Below are 21,395 nucleotides of genomic sequence, written 5' to 3'. Positions count from 1 at the left end.
CAAATTGCCATATATGGTATTGCAAGATACATGTAGTGTAAGACTGGTGTTCTGTAGCATTATAATGACAAAGCAGGAAGAGAACATCAGATAGTGCTTAAGCCTTGAGTCTCGTGGACCTGATATGCTAAAACCCAGAGCTCGGCACAGGGCCACACTGACAGTGTAATGAATTGTAGGTGCCTACTTTCCTACTAGATGGAAGTAGCTTGGCAGTTGTTTGGCATACACCATTCCAGGGAGATAGAAAGCTCCTGCAGAGTTTTGGTGCCAACTTAAGATCTGATCGAGATGATGTTAGTGAGCGAATACATGAGTGACAGGAAAGGGTCCGCTGCAGCGTTGCGACAATGACATCCAGTTGAGAAACTGCCTACTGAAAGTGCTCTGAAGCAAGTGGGCTCTTATCACTGAGTGGGGTATTAGCTCTAGTAATAAGCTGTGGCACTTAGTTGACAATATGTGGAGAGCTGGCATTTCAGACAAGGACTTGATATGCCAGGCTCCAATGGAAGTATTTATAATGGCGACTGTATTTGACTCCCCACATGAAAGGAGTGTTCTAATGTGTGTGTGCTGTCTTGTAGTGGATAATGAAAATGCTGAAAGTGCGATACTAAAAACAACACAAACCAAATGAGAAGCAGCAGTGTTTGCTGTGTAGGCGTGCATTAGTAACTGCTACAGCATACTGCTAGGGAGAAAAAAGAACAACAAATACAACCAACCAGTGAACCAAATAATGTCCCCATCTTGCTTTAGCAGCTATTCCGCTCAATGTGTACTTTTTTTCCCCTTTTTTTTAAAATAAAATACATCACAGTAAAACTTCCAGCACACGAGAACAAACACACAAGACCAATAGACCTATAAAGTGTGAGTTGAGCTCCCAGCCTGAGCTCTAAGTTTGCTATGGAAATGTAGTCTTTTCTTTTCACAGGGCGAACAGACCATATCTCTGGCAGACCAATATTCTTTGACAGCCATAAATCCACAGGAAGAGAGCCAGAGAACATTTTTATGTTAATTATGTCAATTTAAATAGCTTAGCAACTGAAGTTTTTAAAGGGGCAATCCAATTATCTAAGCTAGAAGGAAGAGAAGGCAGAAAAATGAAGAAAAGACACCAGCTGAAACTGTCATTTTAGAAGAAAAACTGCCTGTTACTCAGTAGTCAAAAAAATGGGGATGCATTGGGATGAAACACTATATTTTAGCAACGTCACTGAGGGAAAAATGATTCAGGTTCTTCTTCAAATACTCCATGTAATATGACACCAATTACATCACAATAAAACTGAATATAAATCCAAAGCATCAATAACCTAAATCTTAATTGTATTTAAACCCAAACAAGAACCACCTAAACTTTATCAATATTTGCTTCTCTTCTTTTTATTGAGTAGAACATGTCTAAAAGTCAGCCAATACTTAAAATTCAAGTCAAGTCAGTGCACTTAATGGGAAATCTTATTTGTCGTTTGATCGCCCTGTGCTTTAATTCGGTTTGCAGCTATACTGAGAAAGCGAGAAGGGCAGTAATTAGTAAGAGAAACTGGTTTACAGAAAGATCCAGGGTTGTTGGGAGAACCAACTAGAAGAAAGTTGAAAGACATGAGTGTGAACATGGTGAGGAATCAATAAACACTATTAGTATCTCTTGTCAAAGTAATGTATGTACAGCGCTTTGAGAACCAACAAGGAAAATATATTCAAGGAAAAGAAGAGAAGTAACATTGCAGTGGAAAAGGCTGTGGCTGACAAACATCAAAGGAATCATCAGTGTGAAACTCTGTCTTGTCCCTGACAGCTTAGGCTAAGAACACCACGGCAACTGATGCACCATAGAGCACTGAGCCAAAGACATATACTGTGGAAAGTAGGACAAAATAAGGAGTGCTCAAGCAATTATCAGTGGATTTTCTCAAGTACACAATGTACCATGACAATCGGCATACGGAACTTAGCATTTCCACAACCACTTAAGGCCACTCTCCTTTAGTGGCTGCCATCACATGTCAACATTTACACTACAGGTTGTGATTAGATAAATTGGCCACAGTTCAATAAATCAGCAGACCCAAGATGGGTGCTGGATTTGAAAGACAAGTAGCAGAATACAGTTGGCTGGGGATTTGCTGAAAAAACAAAAAACTAATCCAGCATGAAAAAGCTTCTAGACATTTTATCCACCAACTCAGGGACATGAATTCACCCACTGGCCTATGGGGAGCTGAAGCAATGAGACTGGAAGCCCAGGCTTGGTTCCACTCATCTTTCCTCAGATGACAGGAATCAATGGAGGGATAAACCAATACCCTGTGTGGGTTTGTTTTCTCAGCTTGGAACTCATTACAAGCGTAATTCAACTTCTTGAAGAGAAATTCCTTAAGGTATAAAAATGCACTTTTTGGGATGGCTCAGGAAAATCACTGGTTAACATTTGACTGATAGTTTTTAGAAGTGTTGAGAGGGCAGTAATTAGTAACAGAAAGAGAATGATCTTACCATGGCCCCCACGTGTAAGAAAGGGCATCCGGTTGATGGCAATGGGCACAGTGCCATGCTTGTTGTGGAAGTGGTGGACATGGTGGGTGGTACTGAGGGAAGAAGAGACTCGTGCGGCCACGGCTGGGCACGGGAAAACTAGCAGTGCCAGAGAGAGCACCAGCCTAAACAGGAATGCTGGACTAGCCCACACCACAGGTGATGCCGCACTTGGCCTGGATACCATTAGTAACCCTCCATCCACCTCCACTTCCACCTCCTGTTCCATAGGGGTGGGGCCTGAAAGGATTGTAAGGCCCCTCCCCCTCATACGACACACACAGGAAGTGAACATCTTAAATGAATCCTGGGCCCATGATCCCCAGCCTTCCAGCCCAGGGAGGAAAGGAAATTCAGAATAAAAATATAAGCCAAAAAAAAAAAAAAAAAAAGATCCCGGTTTGAAAATCCCAAAAACAATTGGAATTAAAAACAGAAAAAAAAGACAAAATCCTTCCTGAAATGAAAGAACCCCAAGAATTCTCCAACAGTCTAGTGCTGATATCCAAATGCGTCTGACTTGATCCTTGAGAACCACAACAACTCCGACTCCTCTCCCAAAACACTTAAACCTTTTGATAATAAACTTAACCTATTTTGTTTAAAGAACAACCTAAATCCATTAACCAAAGCTTAGCAGCACTGATTTAGTGAACAAAAGACTCCATTTTAGCTCCTTGAAAAATGTCTTGTGTACAGCTCTTTGAGTTAATTGTTTGATAGGGTTTCCTTTGCCTTGGGGAGAGCTTCAGAGGGCTTCTCCACCCATAATCCAAGTCTGCATCACAAAGAAAAAGACTCATTCCATCCCATCTGAGCTTTTAGGAACCAACATAGAAGACCAGAAGAGCAGGAGAATGAAAAAAAGATACATAGAAGTAAAATCAGAGTGCAAACTGGAGAGGCAAAAAATAAGAGCAGAGACAAGGGTGCTGCGATGAAGGAGCAGCCAAATCCTGTTTTGGGGCTTCGAATCCCTGAAAGAGCTCTGAATCCTTTCAGTCTGCAGCTGAAATCAGAAAAACAAGGGATGAATAAAGAGAATAAATGACTGGATAGTAAAAACAAATTTAAAAAAGGGATGTCGACAAGAGGGCAAAACGATTGGCTATTTCCAAGTGCGACGTTGCTGAATTTCTCTCCTTTTTTCTGACAAACAAATCAATATGGGTCATGGAATGCAGAGCAGGACCAAGAAAGACACCTTAACAGGATTAAACCACAACCAAAGCATCAGAGAGGTTGATGTTCAGTTCAACATAACATGCTCCTAATCCTTGGACTTGTGACCACGCTCCGTCCTACTTCTGACTGCTCTTCAACCTTGGAGGATAAAATTCCGTTTCTCTGCCCCTTTAAACAGTGCTCTCCAGGGTGGGAAGCAGATTAGAAGCAGCCACTGGTCCTCTCAATAGAGCTCCGACACAAGGTGCAGCAGCTGGCTTGCTGAGAGAGTCTGGTGATGATGCTGCCGCTACTGCCTCTGCTGTGAAATTCATGCTAATTGAATCAGAAGCTGCAGCAACGAGCGCATCCTTCCTGCCCGCACAGTTCTCCCGTCTCTTTTTCCTCCTATCGAGTCAGCCAATCCCCCCCCCCCCCAGCGGCACGCGCGCACAGCTCCGTGCTGGGCAGGGCAAAAATCAAGAGTCAGGGGCAGAAATAATGCTGGAAGGGAGGGAAAGGTGGACACACTCGAATCCTTTGAACGCACAGACGGTGACTATGATACATAGAGCGGAGCAGACACAGTGAGAGAGTGTTTGTGCGTCTGGTTGAAGCAGAGAGAGAGAGAGAGAGATGGAGAGAGAGAGAGGCAGTGGGAGGGGAATGACTGGAGAGAATTGAAGGAGGAGAGCACGCACGCAGGAAGGATGGGAGGCACGCATGGATGTTGTTTGCACACACATACAGGCGCCGGTGACTTTTAAAGCAACGCCAGCAAGCACATCGGCTGAAGTATGCATGGCCAGAACAAGGTATATAAATCCACAAGTGACAATAAAGACTGATACAACTTCATACACGCAGATAAACCTCTCTGAAATCAACGTTCCTTTTATAACTGCACCTCAGTTTATCCCTCTGCACATTACTTTTCATTTCTGCACACCATGTACTCATTTTCAGCTATTCATGTCAAAATGAGGGCAGGGTATGTACTGTGGAAGGGGGGAGAGTGACAGGTGGGGATGTTAAGACAACATGACAGTAAGTGAAGTGGGTGGAACAAAAGGACTCAATATAATGAGGATGAAAAAGATGGGAGCAGAGTACAAAGAAATGTTTACTGCAAGAGGAGAGGCAGTATGAATAAAACAGGGATAGAGGGATACAGCAAGAAGAGAGAAATTTCAGGAGATTGTGTATCAGATAAATCATGGCCAATAGAGAGTGCAGTTAGGACATGAGCTCAGTGCAAGAGACAAGAGGCAAAATAATAGCCAAGATGGGGAAAAGGCAGCGCAGGTCTTTTGCAGTGATGAAGAGAACTAATTTTCTCCCTCCTTCCCTCTCTCACTCCCACACACAGCTACACACACACACATATGCACACGCACACACCGCTGCCAGGTGGGATCATCCCGGGGGACATGTGAGATGCTGTGCTTGCTGCTGTTAGCGTGAGGGAGATGTGACACCCAGGGTGACCGAGGAACATGTCCTGATCTTGCAGAAAGAATGAACTGCTGAACTCAGAGGAAGAAACCACACTCTGCTCAAACTCATGAACTTCTTCACCAACTTTCGATTTTCCTCTTGTTTTTGGGAGGACAGGTGCTTAGCCACACTCTCTCTGCACCCAGAAGGTGACAAAACAGGACTCCATGTTACACTGATATAGCACTGATAGCTGTTACACTACTATACTGCACAAAATCTGGCTTAAAATACTGCAGAGTTTCCTGAGGAACTTTCTGTAGTGGGACAAAAATAAGCTAAAATTATACCTGATAAACTTCCCTCACCATAAACATGAAGGAAGACACTGAGTGAAAAGCTTTTTGGCCAGACAAGTTAATGGTTGTCTGAACAAAACCATAAAGTGAAGGTTGTCTCTTTGAAATGTCACACATGTATTAAATAATGAAGCTGGTGGCCTTCAGCTTCATTATTTAATAAATGGCCCTACTTTATTCGGCCTGTTCAGCTAAAGTGAATGCAGGTATGCTGCTTATTCTGCTACTGTCTCGACATCCAGCCTATTAAACGTCAATGTGCTTAACCACATAACTTCAGTATCTACCATCATTATCTCACTAAACAACTGAACAATGCTGACATAACCTGGCAGGTTATTTGATTTTATTGTTTACCAATATTATCTTGATCATATGAAGCCAAATCAACATTTTGTACCTCCAAGTGTCAAAGAACACAAATAATACAGTAATGTCACTACTTTTTATTCTTGTTATTGAGAGAATACTCAAACTGGCTCCTACTAAGTTGTGGACCAGTCTCAGTGTCCATTGTCCACGTGTTGGAAACGCTTTCTAGATGCGAAGAAGTATTTGAATGTTTTTCCTTTGTTGGTGAAAAAGACGAGGACAACATGAGAGTAAAATGCAACACTACCGCAGGATGATTAGTGCCTTTACGCTACAAAGAACATACGAAAAAGCGTCTGCAAGCTAAGCACAGAAGCTCTACAACACTGATTGGGAGACTGATACAGCCAAAGGTTAATGCACAATTAGCTACATCCTTTCTGGAAAGAAAATGAATGGCAAGTAAACTGACTCTGATAAATCACATCTGGCAGTATGAAATGCTGTCAAGTAAAGGCTCAGTGACATCAGAGTAAAAATAGCAACCTCTATGCAACCAAGAAAAAGAAAAATCCACTATTGTTTTGTTTCGTGACCAACTGCAAGTAGCTGCAGTGACCAGCTGACTGCCCAGAGGTAAACCACACCCTCAAACTCTAAGCAATCACTTTTGATCGCAAGGTGACTGCATAGGTCGCCTGTTGGGAGGCAATCTTTCTCCAAACAATCACGGTCCAATTCAGACTGACTGCAATCACCATGAGACAGATTGGTGAAGGTTTGCAAATAACTGTGAACAAATCAGACAGAGTGTCAACACACTGCAATCGATTTGATTGATTGACATCAAATAGGCCATTCATGCTTGAAAACTCTCCAATACAGCTGAATTAAAACAATTCTGCAAGGAAAAGTGGGGCAAGACTAATTGCCAGTTATCGCAAAGGCTTGATTGTAATTCTTGGTGCCAAGCATGGAACAAACAGTTATTGAGTTTAGGAGGTAATTACTTTTTCACATAGGGTCAAGTAGGTTTAAATAGCTTTTTAGAGTCTTTTATTTTGTAATACAACAAATTCATTTAAAAGTAATGTAGAAAACTGCCACAAACTCACTTCATTTATATGACATCAGCTTTGCTCTAAAATAGTCAGTGCACCGAATAGTAAACATAAATGAGCAAATATATAACATTTAAGCTTGTTACACCATATGAAACACTTTAGCTAATCTCTTTCCTGCTGCACACCTGGAACTTTCCATGCAAGGCCACATGGAACAACACAGGTAAAAGCAGACAAACAAGTTGTTTTTGTGCAATTTCCCTCCCTTTTTTTTGCTGTTTTTAAGGGTACTGCAAGTCAAACAAATGCATGTCTTGAAAGTATAAAAATTAATTTTAAGTTGTGGCTATAAAATCATCCACAACAACGAAAGAAAGTGGCAATGCTTAGAGCAGTCAAAAAACAGAGGGAAAATGTGAAAAGGTCAATAAGAGGCACAAATTAAACAGGAAATGTATGTCTATAATATACCAATTTGACAATTACCACTTCTACGTGAACCTTGTTTAAAAGCAAATTCAAAGGTATGGAGGAAGTGTTGTGGTTTATTACGAGACTGTCACTGAAACTATAGATGTTTCCTTCAGAGGACGGCGTGTGGACTGGGAACTCATTATGATGAAAAACACAGAGGACTGCCAACACCTGCTGCTGCACTCCCCTCCGGCACAGAAAAAAAACCCCAAAAACACAAGGAATACAGAACACAAAAATACACACAGGTGAACAATCACTCCAGACACACATGCATGCATACTAATTGTATTACACACACACACAGTCATCATGTCAGTGATACTATTATGCACAGACACTCCTACAATCCCAGTGGCTAAAATATGTGTGCTTAAGATGCTGTACATGAAACAACACACTCTAAAATCCCTCGGGGCAAGTGAGGTCATAGGAGGAAGTGGGCTTAGTTTGCAGACAGATATGGGATCAAAGCCTCTATGCTACAGTCAAGTCCTGAGGAAACGTTCTTGCCATTATGTACCTAATTAATTAGACCTCAAACACCGCTTGATGTTAAGAAGCTAATATGACACAAGTACAAAGTGAAAGGGGATTTCCTTTTTTTAAGAAAACACATTCATAGTGATTATGTATGTGTACACTGTTAATGCATAGATAGATGAAACGGATGTAAGCAGCAATGACACCCAAAGAGGAAGTAGACAGAAAGGCTTGCATTTTTCCATTAGGTGACGTCAGGAAAGTAGGACGAGTTGAATCTCTTTGTTGGAGCGAGGGGAGGGGGGGGGACACAAAAAGCAAGTCATCAATTTTTAACTCCAGTCTCCTGTTTGTGCTATTCAGTAGCTTTCTCCCATACTGAGGCCCCGTGTTAGCCGCTTATGTAAGTGCACTGCTGGGAAACTTCCTCCAGACTGAGCCACAATGTTGGCCGCTTATGTAAGTGCACTGCTGGATGCAGCAAACTGGGAAATAAATATATCTCACTGGGCTCCAACTGGGCACACTTAAAAAGCAGTTAGTTATTAGTGCTTCGACCTGTAAGCTATCATGTTCCAAATTACCTTTGTGAAAACACTGGCTAGTCAATTTGTACTTGGGTAACTTTAAGCATACTCTCAAACAGTTCAAATGGATATCACATGATTTCCGCATATAGTGACACGACTCCTTTCACTATTTAGCAGTTTGCTTGTGATGGCTTTCCAGTGTAACATATTTGTGTATTTTCTAATCTGCTGCCACTAATACTAGTACAACATTGTTTTGTGCTCCAAAAACCCACACAACCATTACAAAAATGATGAATGTGAGCCAGTTTCCAGTTTCAAAAAGATTTTTAGATACAACGCTGGTATCAAGCCACTTTTGCCTTTGACAGAAAAATAGCTGCAAGGTTTCTCGTCAGTAAAATGTAACATTTTCACAATCAAACCCTGATAATTGCGATTTGTTATTTCATGTGTTATGCTCTCCAGAGCACTATCCAGATGAACCGTTCTGCTTTCATATTTAGTTGTCCTCTCAGAAAGATGCCGGAGATCCTCAAAGCACGCTATTAACAGGTAACGTTATCTGAACAACAGACATGTAGGGAAAAAAGGTTCTTTGATATGTAACTCGCTATTTATTTATTCATTTATTTGACAATCTTTGTACTTGTCTTGGTGTTTTGGCTTATAAACAATATCTTGAGGCTGGTAGGCACTAAAGCATTATTTTAATTATTTATTTATTTTTAAAAGATGCCATTTTAAGAAGACATTTTTCTATTTATTTGTGAAAATACAAGTTATTCGGATTGTATAATTGTATTAGGTATTGCACAGGTGAAACACAAAAGAGTCGTGATTTGATTTTCACGTGTCTAGTTGTTTGCGCTTTGGTCAGAGTGTAGGGAAACCATGCTGTGCCTTTAAAGCCAGAAATAATTAGAAACACAACACATTTTAAATAGTAGAATACTAATAGACAACGCAATCACTACTACTACTACACCACAGCTTTTTCCTGCTCCCAGCAGTGTCACTTGACCCAAACGACCCATCAGCCCTAACGGTTTATAACGCAGTCACAGAACTGTAGCATTTAGGGCCGGAAAAGACAGTAACATGGGCCAGCAGCCAATTTGTGGCTGGTAATGTGATTCATACTGTTTATTTACTTACTTTAATATGCTGCTCTCAGGGAGGTTTTGTAATTAAAATCTATTGGTTTCCCACCAACCCAGCATCAATTATCCTGTCGGTAATCAGATGCATACATTTACCCAACAATGCCTTCAAAGTAAGCCACAAAAAATGAGTGTAATGGAGAATGAGAGGAAAATATTAAGTCATCTGTACAGCTGATGGATACATTAGAGCACAGAGTTATGAGCAAAGGAATTCACTAATAGCATTGTGGCTTCAATAGCTTTGAAAACTAAGAATATCTACTTAAACGCTGCTTTGTGGTGTAAGATATCAAGGTAACAGGAACTGAAAAGGATAATAACACAGAGGGTTAAACCGTTGACATCAATACAAAACGGTAAAGGAGAGGGTTATATAAAACGAATCAATCAGGTTGAAAGACACAGGAGGGGGAAAAAAGCAGGAATTGTTTGGTAATTAGAGGGTAGATATTAAAGAAAAAAAGTGTGGTGGGAGAACGAGAAGCTACAGTTAGAGAGAAGAGAGGAAAGATAACTAACCAAGAGGGGTGTCTCCTGTTTCGCTTGGATGGAGGAGCAGGTTGCACACATCTTAATCATGTGAAATGATATATCCTCAAGAGGAGTCATAGGGAGACAGCAAGGAGATGAGGATAAAATATAAATCACTCGCTCACCCCGCCCCTCTTCCTTTCCGCTGCGTTGTAAAGAAACCTTTTTTTCAAAGATTTCATTAATGATCATACGCTGAATGACATTGTCTGCCAATCTTATGTTAGCTCTCACTGTCCTTGTTAATTGGATGTTTGGTAATTACAAACTGGGATGTTGAATATTTAATAGTGCAGGTATGGCTTGGCCCTCAGGGGGCTGTAACACTGTCTCATCCGCTGAATCAGCTTTATTTCCACCCACAGTCAAAATCATTCACTCTGGTGACAACACGGGGACAGATGAGGCTTGATTCACCCTGTGGTAAGACGATGGTGGATGCTGCAAACAAACTCTTTCTTTAATTTTTAAACAGGTAATCATGCATAGATCTCTACACAGCCATCAACAGAAGGTTATGGCACCGCTTATCTGTTTATTCTCCTTTTTTATTAGCATTTCATTTCTTCTGTTTACTTCATTTGTAATCATAAATTGGACATTTGTGTATTGTGAAGTAGTGTCCACATAATATTAGAATATAAAGTTAGAGGTTTATAGGCTCTAAATTTTATTTTGGTATTGCTCGTGTTGCTCATGTTTTGATGTCAGACAAGCAAATATGATTACATTTCCTTTTTAATCCAGATCAGAACTTTACATCCACTCATCATGGGCATTAATGTCATGGGTAATGACTTAAAAAAAAAAACAAGAACTGGCCACATAAGTTTGAATTTATTTTGGATAAATAACTTCAAACTTGTGCACCCACTTTGGAAGTCGGACCTTCTGATCACAACTGTACATCAAGGTCGCATGTATCCTGTGTGATGCTGTTAAAATCTTGTTGGCTTATAATATAAAATAACATAAAATAAAAGTTACAGAGTTAAGCACCCTCACGCTGATACTTGGTAACTTGACTACATTTCTGTTTGGCAATAAACTAAATGACGTTCTCTTTCTCCACCTCGACTGCACCGTCAGAGAAATACAGACTAAGAATATTGCTGGTAGCCTGGCAAGCCTTTTCCATCTCTTCTCACCTCTACATATCGTCTCTCCACTGCTTTCTTCTTCTCCCTCCAGTCATCCATCCATCCCTGCCGCCTAACACTGTGTGTTGAGTCAGCTGTCACTGTCTGTCCCTCCAGCTGTGGACCCAGCTGTCTCGGCCAGATGGGCTCATCTCCATCTCATCCTCCCTCATCCATGATGTCTATGAGGAGCCTCCTAACCTCAAGCTATGGACAACTGGGCCTGGAGTGTATTAGACCCACTGAGCCAAAACTATATGAAAAAAGAGGCTTCTAGTGCATTCTAGCAGACAACCAAGGTGTTAGTGTGACTCAGTCGTTGTGACAAAGCTCCAAGATGCAATAGCTCTTTATTATTATTATCACAAGCAGCATAACAATCGTTTTTTTAGCGATTACTCTTTGCCTTGTAAGAACTTCAGTGGGTGATTTACAGGTTTTTAGGGGACCTAAAAAGGATGCTTTTCTGCATGCCATTGTAAAGGTAATAATCAGAGTACATGCTGAAAGATTGGTGGGGAGGGAGAGTGCCTAGTAAAGCTATTTCAGAATAATACTGGCTTGCAGTAATCTCTTGCACACAGGGAGAAATTTTGACAAGGATTTAAGGATTTTAAATACAATTTCTATACGCAATGAAGGGCCAACAATAGCACTGGAGGAAGAGGGAAACTGAGCACGGTGCAATAGGAAAAGTCAGGAGAGGATAGAGGAGAAAGGGACTGTGAATGAGAAAAAGAAAGCTCTTACTGGGGAGCCAGATTGCAGAGCTCTAGGGTAGGAGACACCCCAGTGTTTAAAATGCCTGCTGAATCACATCTAATTTATCTAAAGCCTACATGAAGAGGAAAAGCAGTTAAAGTGAGCCTGCGCACGAGAAACGGGGGGGGCAAAAAAAGAGCTCAACAGAGAGACAGACAGGGTGTACTATACAGCAACTTATTTAAGACATAAGCCGTTCTTTATGCTCTGTTAGTGTCTAAGTTCGATAAATGGAAGTGCCTATCGATTTAAACTTGAGATAGTGAGCGCAGAGTCCTTGGTGTTATCACCAAGATTAACACAGAACAACAATGAGAAATCTGCAGGGAACAGATTGGGGAGAATTCCCCTGGTCTCATCCTGCGCATAAGAGATACACGGCTCTGGCAGCAATTTCAACCACTGCTGATAGGAGCCTACATAGTTTGCACCACACCAATTGATGCTGACGGACAAATATAATAAGAAAAGCCACCAGCATTGTGCGTTGTATTTACTAAACACTACCAGAGGTGCACACATGGGCTCAGGTTTCCACACATAAGTGGAAGTGAGCTTGACAATATTTTCGATGAGGATTTGCTAAGCTAAGAGTAACACCGTGAACAACCAGTGACTGCAGTAAAGGTCTCCAAGTTTCGGTTTCTCAAAGAAAGCACTCTTGCGTTTAATACTGCAGCCTGATTTGAAATCTAACTAAACTCACAAAAGTAAAGTTAAATGTAACAGTGCATTGACGGGTCGTAAACAACACCAACATCACCACAGGAACTATGTATACATAAATGATAAAAGGTTGCTGTATGTGGACAAAAACAATCTACAAAAACATGTATTTTTATAATTAATTGCAGTACAAGACTAGTAAGGATACAGATAACAGAAAGACCTGCTGTAACACATTACACAACTTACATTCAGCTGCGTGGTTATCTGCACTACCTTTTGATGTATCATCTAAATTGCTTTGATTAAATGTTCTGGAGTTATCCACATAGGCTAAGACCAACCAGTATGAGAAAGACTCAGCATTACTTAATTAAAAATTCTGCACCAAGACATGATCTCAATCTGAGGTCCTGATACGTGTTAACTCACCTGGGATAAGTCATTTTATGCTTCAATCCTTCATTAACATACACTGTGAAAAATGGGATATAATGTTACACTGTCACAACAGTTTCTGGTGAGTTAAGGTTTTTGAAACTTCTCTGTACTGTCCTGTAGTCTGTACTTGCTTGTTGGAGCTCATCCATCTATTTGGTGGGGCCTGGTGGAGCTATTGGGCAAAGGCAGACGTGCCTTCTGTTTGGCAACGTTTGGATTTGCCTTTACAAAAGCCCTCAAGGACAGTCTTGGTCCTGATATTAATGCAGAGACAGTGTGTTCTTATGTGGAGGGCTGATGTGGGAGTGGGAATATGAAACTATGTGTAACTTTACAGCCTCACCATACTTGCTCTTTGTGCCTGCCTCTCCTCTTTAATAAGTTTTTTTTTTTTAACTAAATGTTTGAAGAGTCTCCTGAACAAATCTTTCTATATGGGCCACATTGAATCATTTACATAAGAATGAAAGTTGTATATGCCAAACAGTAAATACATTCAGCTGGTGAAACAGGCCCAGTGAGACGGAGTACTGGTGGATCCTTTGGCCAGTCCGTCTCAATCTTGTATCGATGTTTAGACTTGTGATTTAAGGCCTCTCCCCGAATACCAGCTCCCAGTTCTTTTTTTCACTCAGGTCTTTATCATTTTCTCTCTCCAGGAGGTAGTTTATAATCGGTCATAATCCCGCTTTAGATATTTGCTCCTTCTTGTGTCAATCCTTATCTGATGGAGAAACACTTGAAATAAATACTTTCCACTGATTTTGCCTCGGTGAAAAATGTTTCTTCCCAGTCCCAGGCCTCTCTGTGTGCAGTTTCACTTTTTACTGTGAAGGAACATCCCCCCCCCCCCAAAAAAAAAAAAAAAACCAAGCAGAAAATATCCTTTTTAGGGCATGTCTTGTGTGAATTTTGCATAGGTTGAGACAGATTGTGAATGTGAGTGTGTGTGTATTGTGTAGTGAGTGCAGCCAAAGTGCAGAGCCTTTGCTGCTGTATAGCTGACTGGAATCAGGATTTCAGAGTTAATGGACAGGGTGACGGCTGCCTCCTCGATGTGTCAGCCTTCGTTACACGCTCTGCACACAGAAGCCACCGCTGCTGCTGTCCGCAACACAGCAACCCAATACATATTTAAAAAGCAATATAGAAAAGGAAAACCGTTTGTTTAGCAGAGTCTTGGGTTGAAATATTCGGAAGAATTGTATCTGATGAGTCTGATTCCTGTTTCCTCTTTCTTTATTCTCAATTAATAAAACAAGTACATGTCACACGTTAAGTTTTTAATTTTAAAAAGTCAGCCTGTACCCCCTGTGTGAGATTAAACCGATTCATGATTTGTGTTTGTGTGTGTGCACGTCTCAAAGTTTTATTTATTGCACAGTTACGATCATACCAAGTTGTTTTATTTTCAGTGTCCAGTTGTTTAAATTGTGTTCTTGCCATTTATTTTATAAGAGGGTTGGTGGCTTATTGATCATCTTTGTGCTTGCACATCTTGTGCTGGAATTCACAAGATTGGTGAATACTGGTTGTATTGATTGCTGAGTTGGCTGTGGCTCAGGAGGCAGAGCAGGTCATGTACTAATTGAAAGGTTAGTGTTTCGATGCCCAGCTTCTCCAGTCTGCATGCTATAGTATCCTTGGGCAAATACCGAACCCAAAATTGTTCCCAATGTGTTCATCAGATTGTGGAAATTAGATAGAAAGCACTTAGAAAAAAGTGACATGACAGTATAAAAGCACTATAGAATAACCAGTGTTTTTACTATTAATTTGAGAATGTATAATTGTTGTAAAGTAACTGAATGACTGCAGAATAGTAGGAAGCTAAAAGGATCAGGCACTGCATGATGTTTTTACAATAACTCCACGGTGTGACAGAGAGAGCAAACGAGAGAGAGTAGGAAAGAAGAGGAAAAATACGGACACTTTCAGAGAGGGATCCAGGAATGTCCTTGATGTTTCCGCACCTCTCTGCCTCTCATCATTCCATTCTCCCTTGTTATCTACCTCATTGACAACAACTTCAGCTCAAAAGAGGAAATTAACCACCAAAGTGCAGCCCTCCTGCCATGGCTACACGAGGACTCGTTAGGGATGAAGCTAAAAGAGACAAGTTTCAGAACTTATCTGCAGAGATGCAAAAGTGCCGCGTTGAAAAGCGAGCAGGTCGAGGTTATCAATAGGCAGTTTTAAATGAGAAAATGACTTCTCATCATTGCACTGACTGTTACTGCTGTTCAGAATTCTATAAAGTGCTGACCTGTACATTTTACTAGCCAAATAATGGCTGATTATTTCAATTAGGAAAGAGTTAACTGCTTAGCACACCGAAGCAAAATAAGACATTAAGATATCAGTGTAATTAACTGCTGAATTAATTCCGTTAAATATATTTTTCAAGTTAGGCTTACATGTTTCTCCTCTCTCATCTTCATGCATAGATATGAGCACAAACAAAGAGGCAGGAGGTGACACTGCCAACATAATAATTAGTCACAAAGCCATTGGCTGTTTCTCTCACAGACTTAATGACCTACAGTGGCGGTACGGCTGGTTATTAAATGAAGTCATTTCAAGTCACCATGAAGAAAGACAGCAAGAGTAAGGGAAAAGAAATGTATCTAAGAAAACTAGAAAACACAGCAAAGCCATGCGGCTGCCAAACAGTCTCTAAGTCATGATGGTGAATACAATGCAAACAGTTATACGGGTGAAATGTTTACCTTCAGTTAAGATACAGATACAACTGACCACTGCCTAAACTGTCGTAAAAGTCAAAGGAAAGGATACAGGATGCATCGACACATCAGTTATTCAGCATTTACAACAAAATGCCAAGATGGAAACTTACGAAACACTTGCTCTTATAGTGATTTGTGATCGATTGTGACTTAATGTTAACACCATGGTGTTTCCTGATTTTGTGACAGAGTACTTTTATTTTATTGGGGAAGCATCATTAACCACTAAAAGAAATAAATGTGAGAGGGAAAAGAAACAGAACGTCTTGTCAAGCACTTCAGTGGCAAATGGAGCAAGTTGACATTTAGTCTGCTGGGTTGGAGTATCATGTGGAGGAAATTACATGGTAGGAGCCGTCCAAGAAAAGGATCAGTCACTGAAAAATCACAGCGGAGAGCATTAGACATGTCCACACATCTCGAGCCAGCTACTAAAAACAAACATATTATCCACAACTTGGGGGATGTTTCCAATATTCAGTGTATTGATAGCTATCGAAAGTCAGTCACTGAAAGCCAACTCGTGTTCTGGCCACAGGTTCATGTTGAAGGCTTTTTTTTTTTTGCACATATTATGTTCCGATTGCACGGGAGAGTTACTGTACTTTACCAAAAAAAATATAAAGTGTTCTTATTCTCTGACAGCTGTGCCCTCTACTATTACAATAATGCCTGCCACAGTTCAGAGTGTTGAAGCTGTTTACTTGGCCTTTCGATCTCAATCTCTATCTGTGAGATGCTCTGGGAGAAGAGGGCTAATGCACGATGCCCTGAGCTTGAAAATTATTCAATTCCTTTATTTGATGTTGGATTATGATGCAAATTAATACTTACATTGTGTCTATTTCATATTTTAATACCTACTACTAACCTACTGTTACATTTTCATAAATGTACTATAGCAGTGAGTTGTTTTAAGGGTAAAAGGTCATGTATGTAGATATGTATAAGTGTGTGTAAGTCTACTGACAAATAGGCTCTTATGTTAAATTAAGAATGTACAGCTATTTGGTGAGATTGGTCCAATGTTTGATAGTCCTGTGAAAAAGTATTTGTAAAGAGTTTCACAGAGTACTGAGGTGAAAACCACACAAAACACAAAGGCTCATCTTTCTGTGGAAAGATGAGAAAAAAGCTGAACACCTGCCATAAAACGAATACAACATTTTATAAGAAGCACATCACACCAGCAGTCAAACATGGTGGTGGTACTGTGACAGTCTAGGGTTGTTTTGCTGCTTCACGACCTGGACAGCTGGCTGTAATGATGGGACTATGAAGTGTGTTCTCTAGCAGAAAGTACTGAAGGCAAATGTCCAGCCATCAGTTTATGCTTAAGTGTACTTGGTTTATGAGTGGCCTAATCAAGGCATAGACCTAAATCTCGTTGAGATGCGTTGGCACGAAAGCCCTCCAAGGTGGGTGAATTAAAACAATTCTGCTAAGGCGAGTGGGCCAAAATTCCTCCACAGTGATGGGAAAGACTTATTGCCAGTGATCGCAAACACTTGATTGCAGTCATTGCTGCCAAGGGAACCACAGTCAGTCATTAACTTTAGGAGGCAATTACTTCTTCACATAGGTCCAGGTAGGTTTAGATAGCTTTTTCCCCCTTTATAAATGAAATCATAATTTAAAAGCTGCAGATAACTCAAGTTATCTTTGTCTAATATTACAATTTTAAACATGTAATTTTGACAAATATGCAAGAAAATAAGAAATCATAAAGCTGGCAAATACTTTTTCACAGCACTGTGAACCTATATGCTCTGGCTAAGTGACATGGACATGTTTGTTGTAGATATAGGGTTGTCTAAGGAGCTTTTTGGAAAGAAAAGTGTCTGGACTTCTTTGAGTTGCTTGAAGACGTTTCACCTCTCATCCGAGAAGCTTCTTCAGTTCTCTGAAAAAGCTTCTCAGATGAGAGGTGGTTTAAAACACTGAATCCAATGAACATATTAATTAAGATATAAAGACACAAAAACAACATCAGCATAATTCTAAGGAAAGTTGTTCGAATACACTGGAAATATGCCACCTCAATCTATCTCATATCACATGCTATTTATATGATGCAGCATTACATATTCATGTCTGCACAGGCCAAGTAAACACATCGCATGAATGCACTCAATAATTCAGACTGAAAGAGGGCTGTGAGAGCACCTTCCAGGTGCAATCCATTTCTGAAGACTCTGTTAAACATTCAGACTTGCTTTGATATTTTGGTTGTTTTTCTGATGATTTCTATTGTGATTTCCCTGAAACCTCTGCTGAACAGCTATGAAGTACAAATGAGCTCCTTACCACTTACCACCATATGGATTTGGTAACAGACAAAACTGATCCAAACAACTGGCTAAACAAAGACAGTTAATTTTGCAAATAATTCTACAATACAAAAGATTATAGGGTTAAAAAATTAAAAACAGCATTGCATCACTTGCTGCTCCTAAATTCTGATTTATTCAGAGGCCAGTTCTTCCTGTGCTACTAACATCAGGCATAAACTATGAGTCGCAGAATTCACTGATATATTCGTTACACCAAATATATCTGAGCTACACATTTTTACAAATTAAAACACACACACACATTACCACAAAAATGATGAATCATTGCTGATATGTGTTGTTCATTCTTTTTCTTCTTTCTGTTTAGCCGGAACATTTTCACTTATGTAAGCACTTGGTAGTGTGGGCATTACCCTCAGTTATTACTGATAATGTCCCGTGCATGATAAATCTGATGTAGATTCACTTGGCTCACTAACATGGATACTTTTTCAGTTATTTACTGCACATGTCAGCAAAGCTGAGAGGATATAAATGTGTGCATCCACACAAGAAGGACTGTTGGCTTTCAGTCTTCTTTCCACCATCAGGCTCTATAGCTGGCAGTCATAATGCCCTGCTGCTTATCAAATGCCAAGATGACAGATTTAATTAAAGACCCCTACACTTTTTATTCAGCTCGGCTCCATGTCTGGTCCCACTTACACACTGCAGGGGTTTGCAGGAATCACTCTGTGACAGGGTCTGATAAAGTCATTAGGCTTCCACGCTAATAATAGAAAATAGGCAGGGAAGTCCTTTTGTTGGCCAAGAGATACGCACCGCTGCAAGCATGTAACCGAGGAGGATGAATGCTTATGAAAATGAGAAAGGAACATGTAATGGAGGATTGCTAATCTAGGATGATTGGAAGAGCAGAGGGAACGGTAATATAAAAAAAGCACATAGGATTAATGGCACACAAAAACGACCGAGTTGAAATTCAATCAGGGGCAGAAATGGATCTGTGCCTCAGTGGGGCTAGTTTGCGAGCGAGCATCAACTGTAGGTTACATAAACGAATCAGTGAATGCAATATTTAGAATCTAGACTGGGCTAGCCCAAACACAGTCGGTCTTTTAAACTAAAAAGTGGGGCTGACGTGATCAAATCCGGTCAGGGCTCACGGTGCTACAACCTTTCTGCTTCGGTGGACAGGGGGATGCAGAATTTCAAATAACTTTGTTGAAATCATGTTCAGAGTTTGTCTGTGACAGAGCGCTTTGGTGCATGCATGGATGCAACAGTGTGCAGGAAAATCTCAACACATACACACTTTTTTCCTTCGCCCAGATTCATTCCTTGTTCTTTGGTTCCCTCATCACTTTATTTTCACTCCCTTGGCCATGATTATAGTGAGCACATTTAAATAATTCAATTTGTAATGCCCAGCTACATAATCATATCCTTCCTTTTCTGCCTACTTTTCCGACTGATGTTTTAATTCCCCGTGGGCAAATTTTTTCCCTTTGTCTCTTTCTTTTAGAAAGACTGTTTTAAAAATCCAGATACTTTGACTTGAAGGAAATTATTGTTTAGGCACTCTCCTCACTTATATTAGTCGATGCTAACTTAATACTAGCCACTCCTCCCCTATTTCTACCGTGAAGGGCTATCAATTACCTAAACCCACTTGCCACTACTGTCAGTTAAGTGGCCAATCAATGTCATACTAGACCTCACACTGTGATTTATGCTGAACTGCATTTTGCTCCCAAAGAAACCAACAGTCTCTGGGCTTTGTTATGATTAGTCTAGTTAGTCCATGTCTTGTAGATCACATTTCCTTGGTCTCTAGTGGTGCATAAACTATGCAGCAGATATCCCAGTATTGTATTGATTTTAAATAGCAATGAACTCTATTTAATGTAATTAAATGATTAAATGTAATCCAGAATACATGATCGTCCTTGTTATTTCCACATAACTCTGTGTAGAAGCAAAGAAACCAGCAAAGAGAAAAATGTACGGTGTATGATCCAAGATATAAACCTGGTTAACAAACATTTAACTCAGGCAGGCCGGGTGATTTCTTAGTTTTTTATGGGAAGAAAGCCAAATGACTCTAAGCTCCCAAAGAGGGCCCAAACTGTGTTTCCTGGTTCAAAAAATTTGGTTCACTCCATCACCTCCTAATCTGGACTGTGTAGCTTTTTAAAAAGATGATGACTATTTCTAGGTGTGCTATATATCTCTGTGACAGCAGCGGCAGCAGCAGCAGCATCTCACACAACGGCAGTATTTCACGCACTGGGATGAGAATGACAGACACGCACACACACAGTAGAATAACAAAAAATGCTGAACTAATGAAGGCTTTGAGAGAAAGTCAGATAGAGCTTACCAAGTTTCCAATTAAAGTTGAAACATCAAAAAATGTTCAAATGTATTTCCAAGAAGGAAGAGTCAGCAGCTGTCTGCAGATAGGAATGCTTGCCTGTGTATTATGCACAGATCTCATTAGCATGCAAAGCAAACAATTCTGTTTTTGTTTTCTCTTTTTTTTTAACATGGAAAAGCTTTCTTAACCTAGTGCAAGGACGCCAGGTGCCAAGTCAAAGCAACGGTGATGTACTACTTGAGCATTTCTCATGCCCGTGGTGAGGGCGTTTAGAGTCATTGTAGCCTCACAGGACCATCACTCTGAAGAAAATGGAGACCATAAGCTATCTTGTATGGCATTTATTTCTCCCTCTAGGATTTAGGCTTTCATATCACATTACGCTTCCATTATATGTGGTCTCCATAGGTCGTGGACTCAAAAGCAGTGATAGGATAAGGGAGGACAGCAAAGTGCATGTGAGTAAACAGAGACACGGAGAGGCAGGCAGAGAGGGGAAATATGGCAGTCAGATTGTGCTCTTGCACCCTGCTATTGTGTTGGCACAACATCAACAGCCTGAAGACCAATTAGCGATAAGTAGTGGGCAGGTGGAAGCCTATCAGTCAGAAATCTTGCACGTTCAAATTCATCCTTCCCACCCTTCCCACTTTTATCTTTTTCTCCCGACATTCTTCCTCGTCTTTTTTCCCAACAACCGCCCACTCCTTAGCACGACTCTCGGAGGGCTTGGCCCCTCCACAGGGGCCTGCTAAAGCCAGATGGCATTCACAGTTGTGTCAGTGTCTGTGTTTGTATGTTAGCGTGTGTTTGCTCCTTCCCAGACAACCAGCCACCGGCCCACCATAGCTGCGGGGCTTCGCTTCAGCTATTGGCACAGATTAAGACATGTTGGGATG

General features: G+C 40.6%; 1 protein-coding gene across 2 annotated transcripts in view; it reads right to left on the bottom strand.

Moving 5' to 3' along the window:
• The window catches only part of LOC106456332 (neurexin-1-beta-like), a 214,891-nt gene extending 210,572 nt beyond the window's left edge, over positions 1–4,319 (bottom strand). For both annotated transcript variants that reach the window (XM_013913085.1, XM_013913086.1), the window contains exon 1: positions 2,509–4,319. In XM_013913085.1, coding sequence (XP_013768539.1) covers positions 2,509–2,842 — 334 coding nt within the window. In that variant the 5' untranslated portion in view covers positions 2,843–4,319. The remainder of the gene's footprint in view (positions 1–2,508) is intronic.
• Positions 4,320–21,395: the final 17,076 nt, after the last annotated feature.

The sequence above is a fragment of the Pundamilia nyererei genome, unplaced genomic scaffold, assembly GCF_000239375.1.
Source record: "Pundamilia nyererei isolate P.nyererei 1_Seehausen unplaced genomic scaffold, PunNye1.0 scaffold00114, whole genome shotgun sequence".
Lineage (NCBI taxonomy): Eukaryota > Metazoa > Chordata > Actinopteri > Cichliformes > Cichlidae > Pundamilia > Pundamilia nyererei.
The sequence above is the reverse complement of the archived record's forward strand: the minus strand, read 5'-3'. Positions and strand labels throughout refer to the sequence as shown.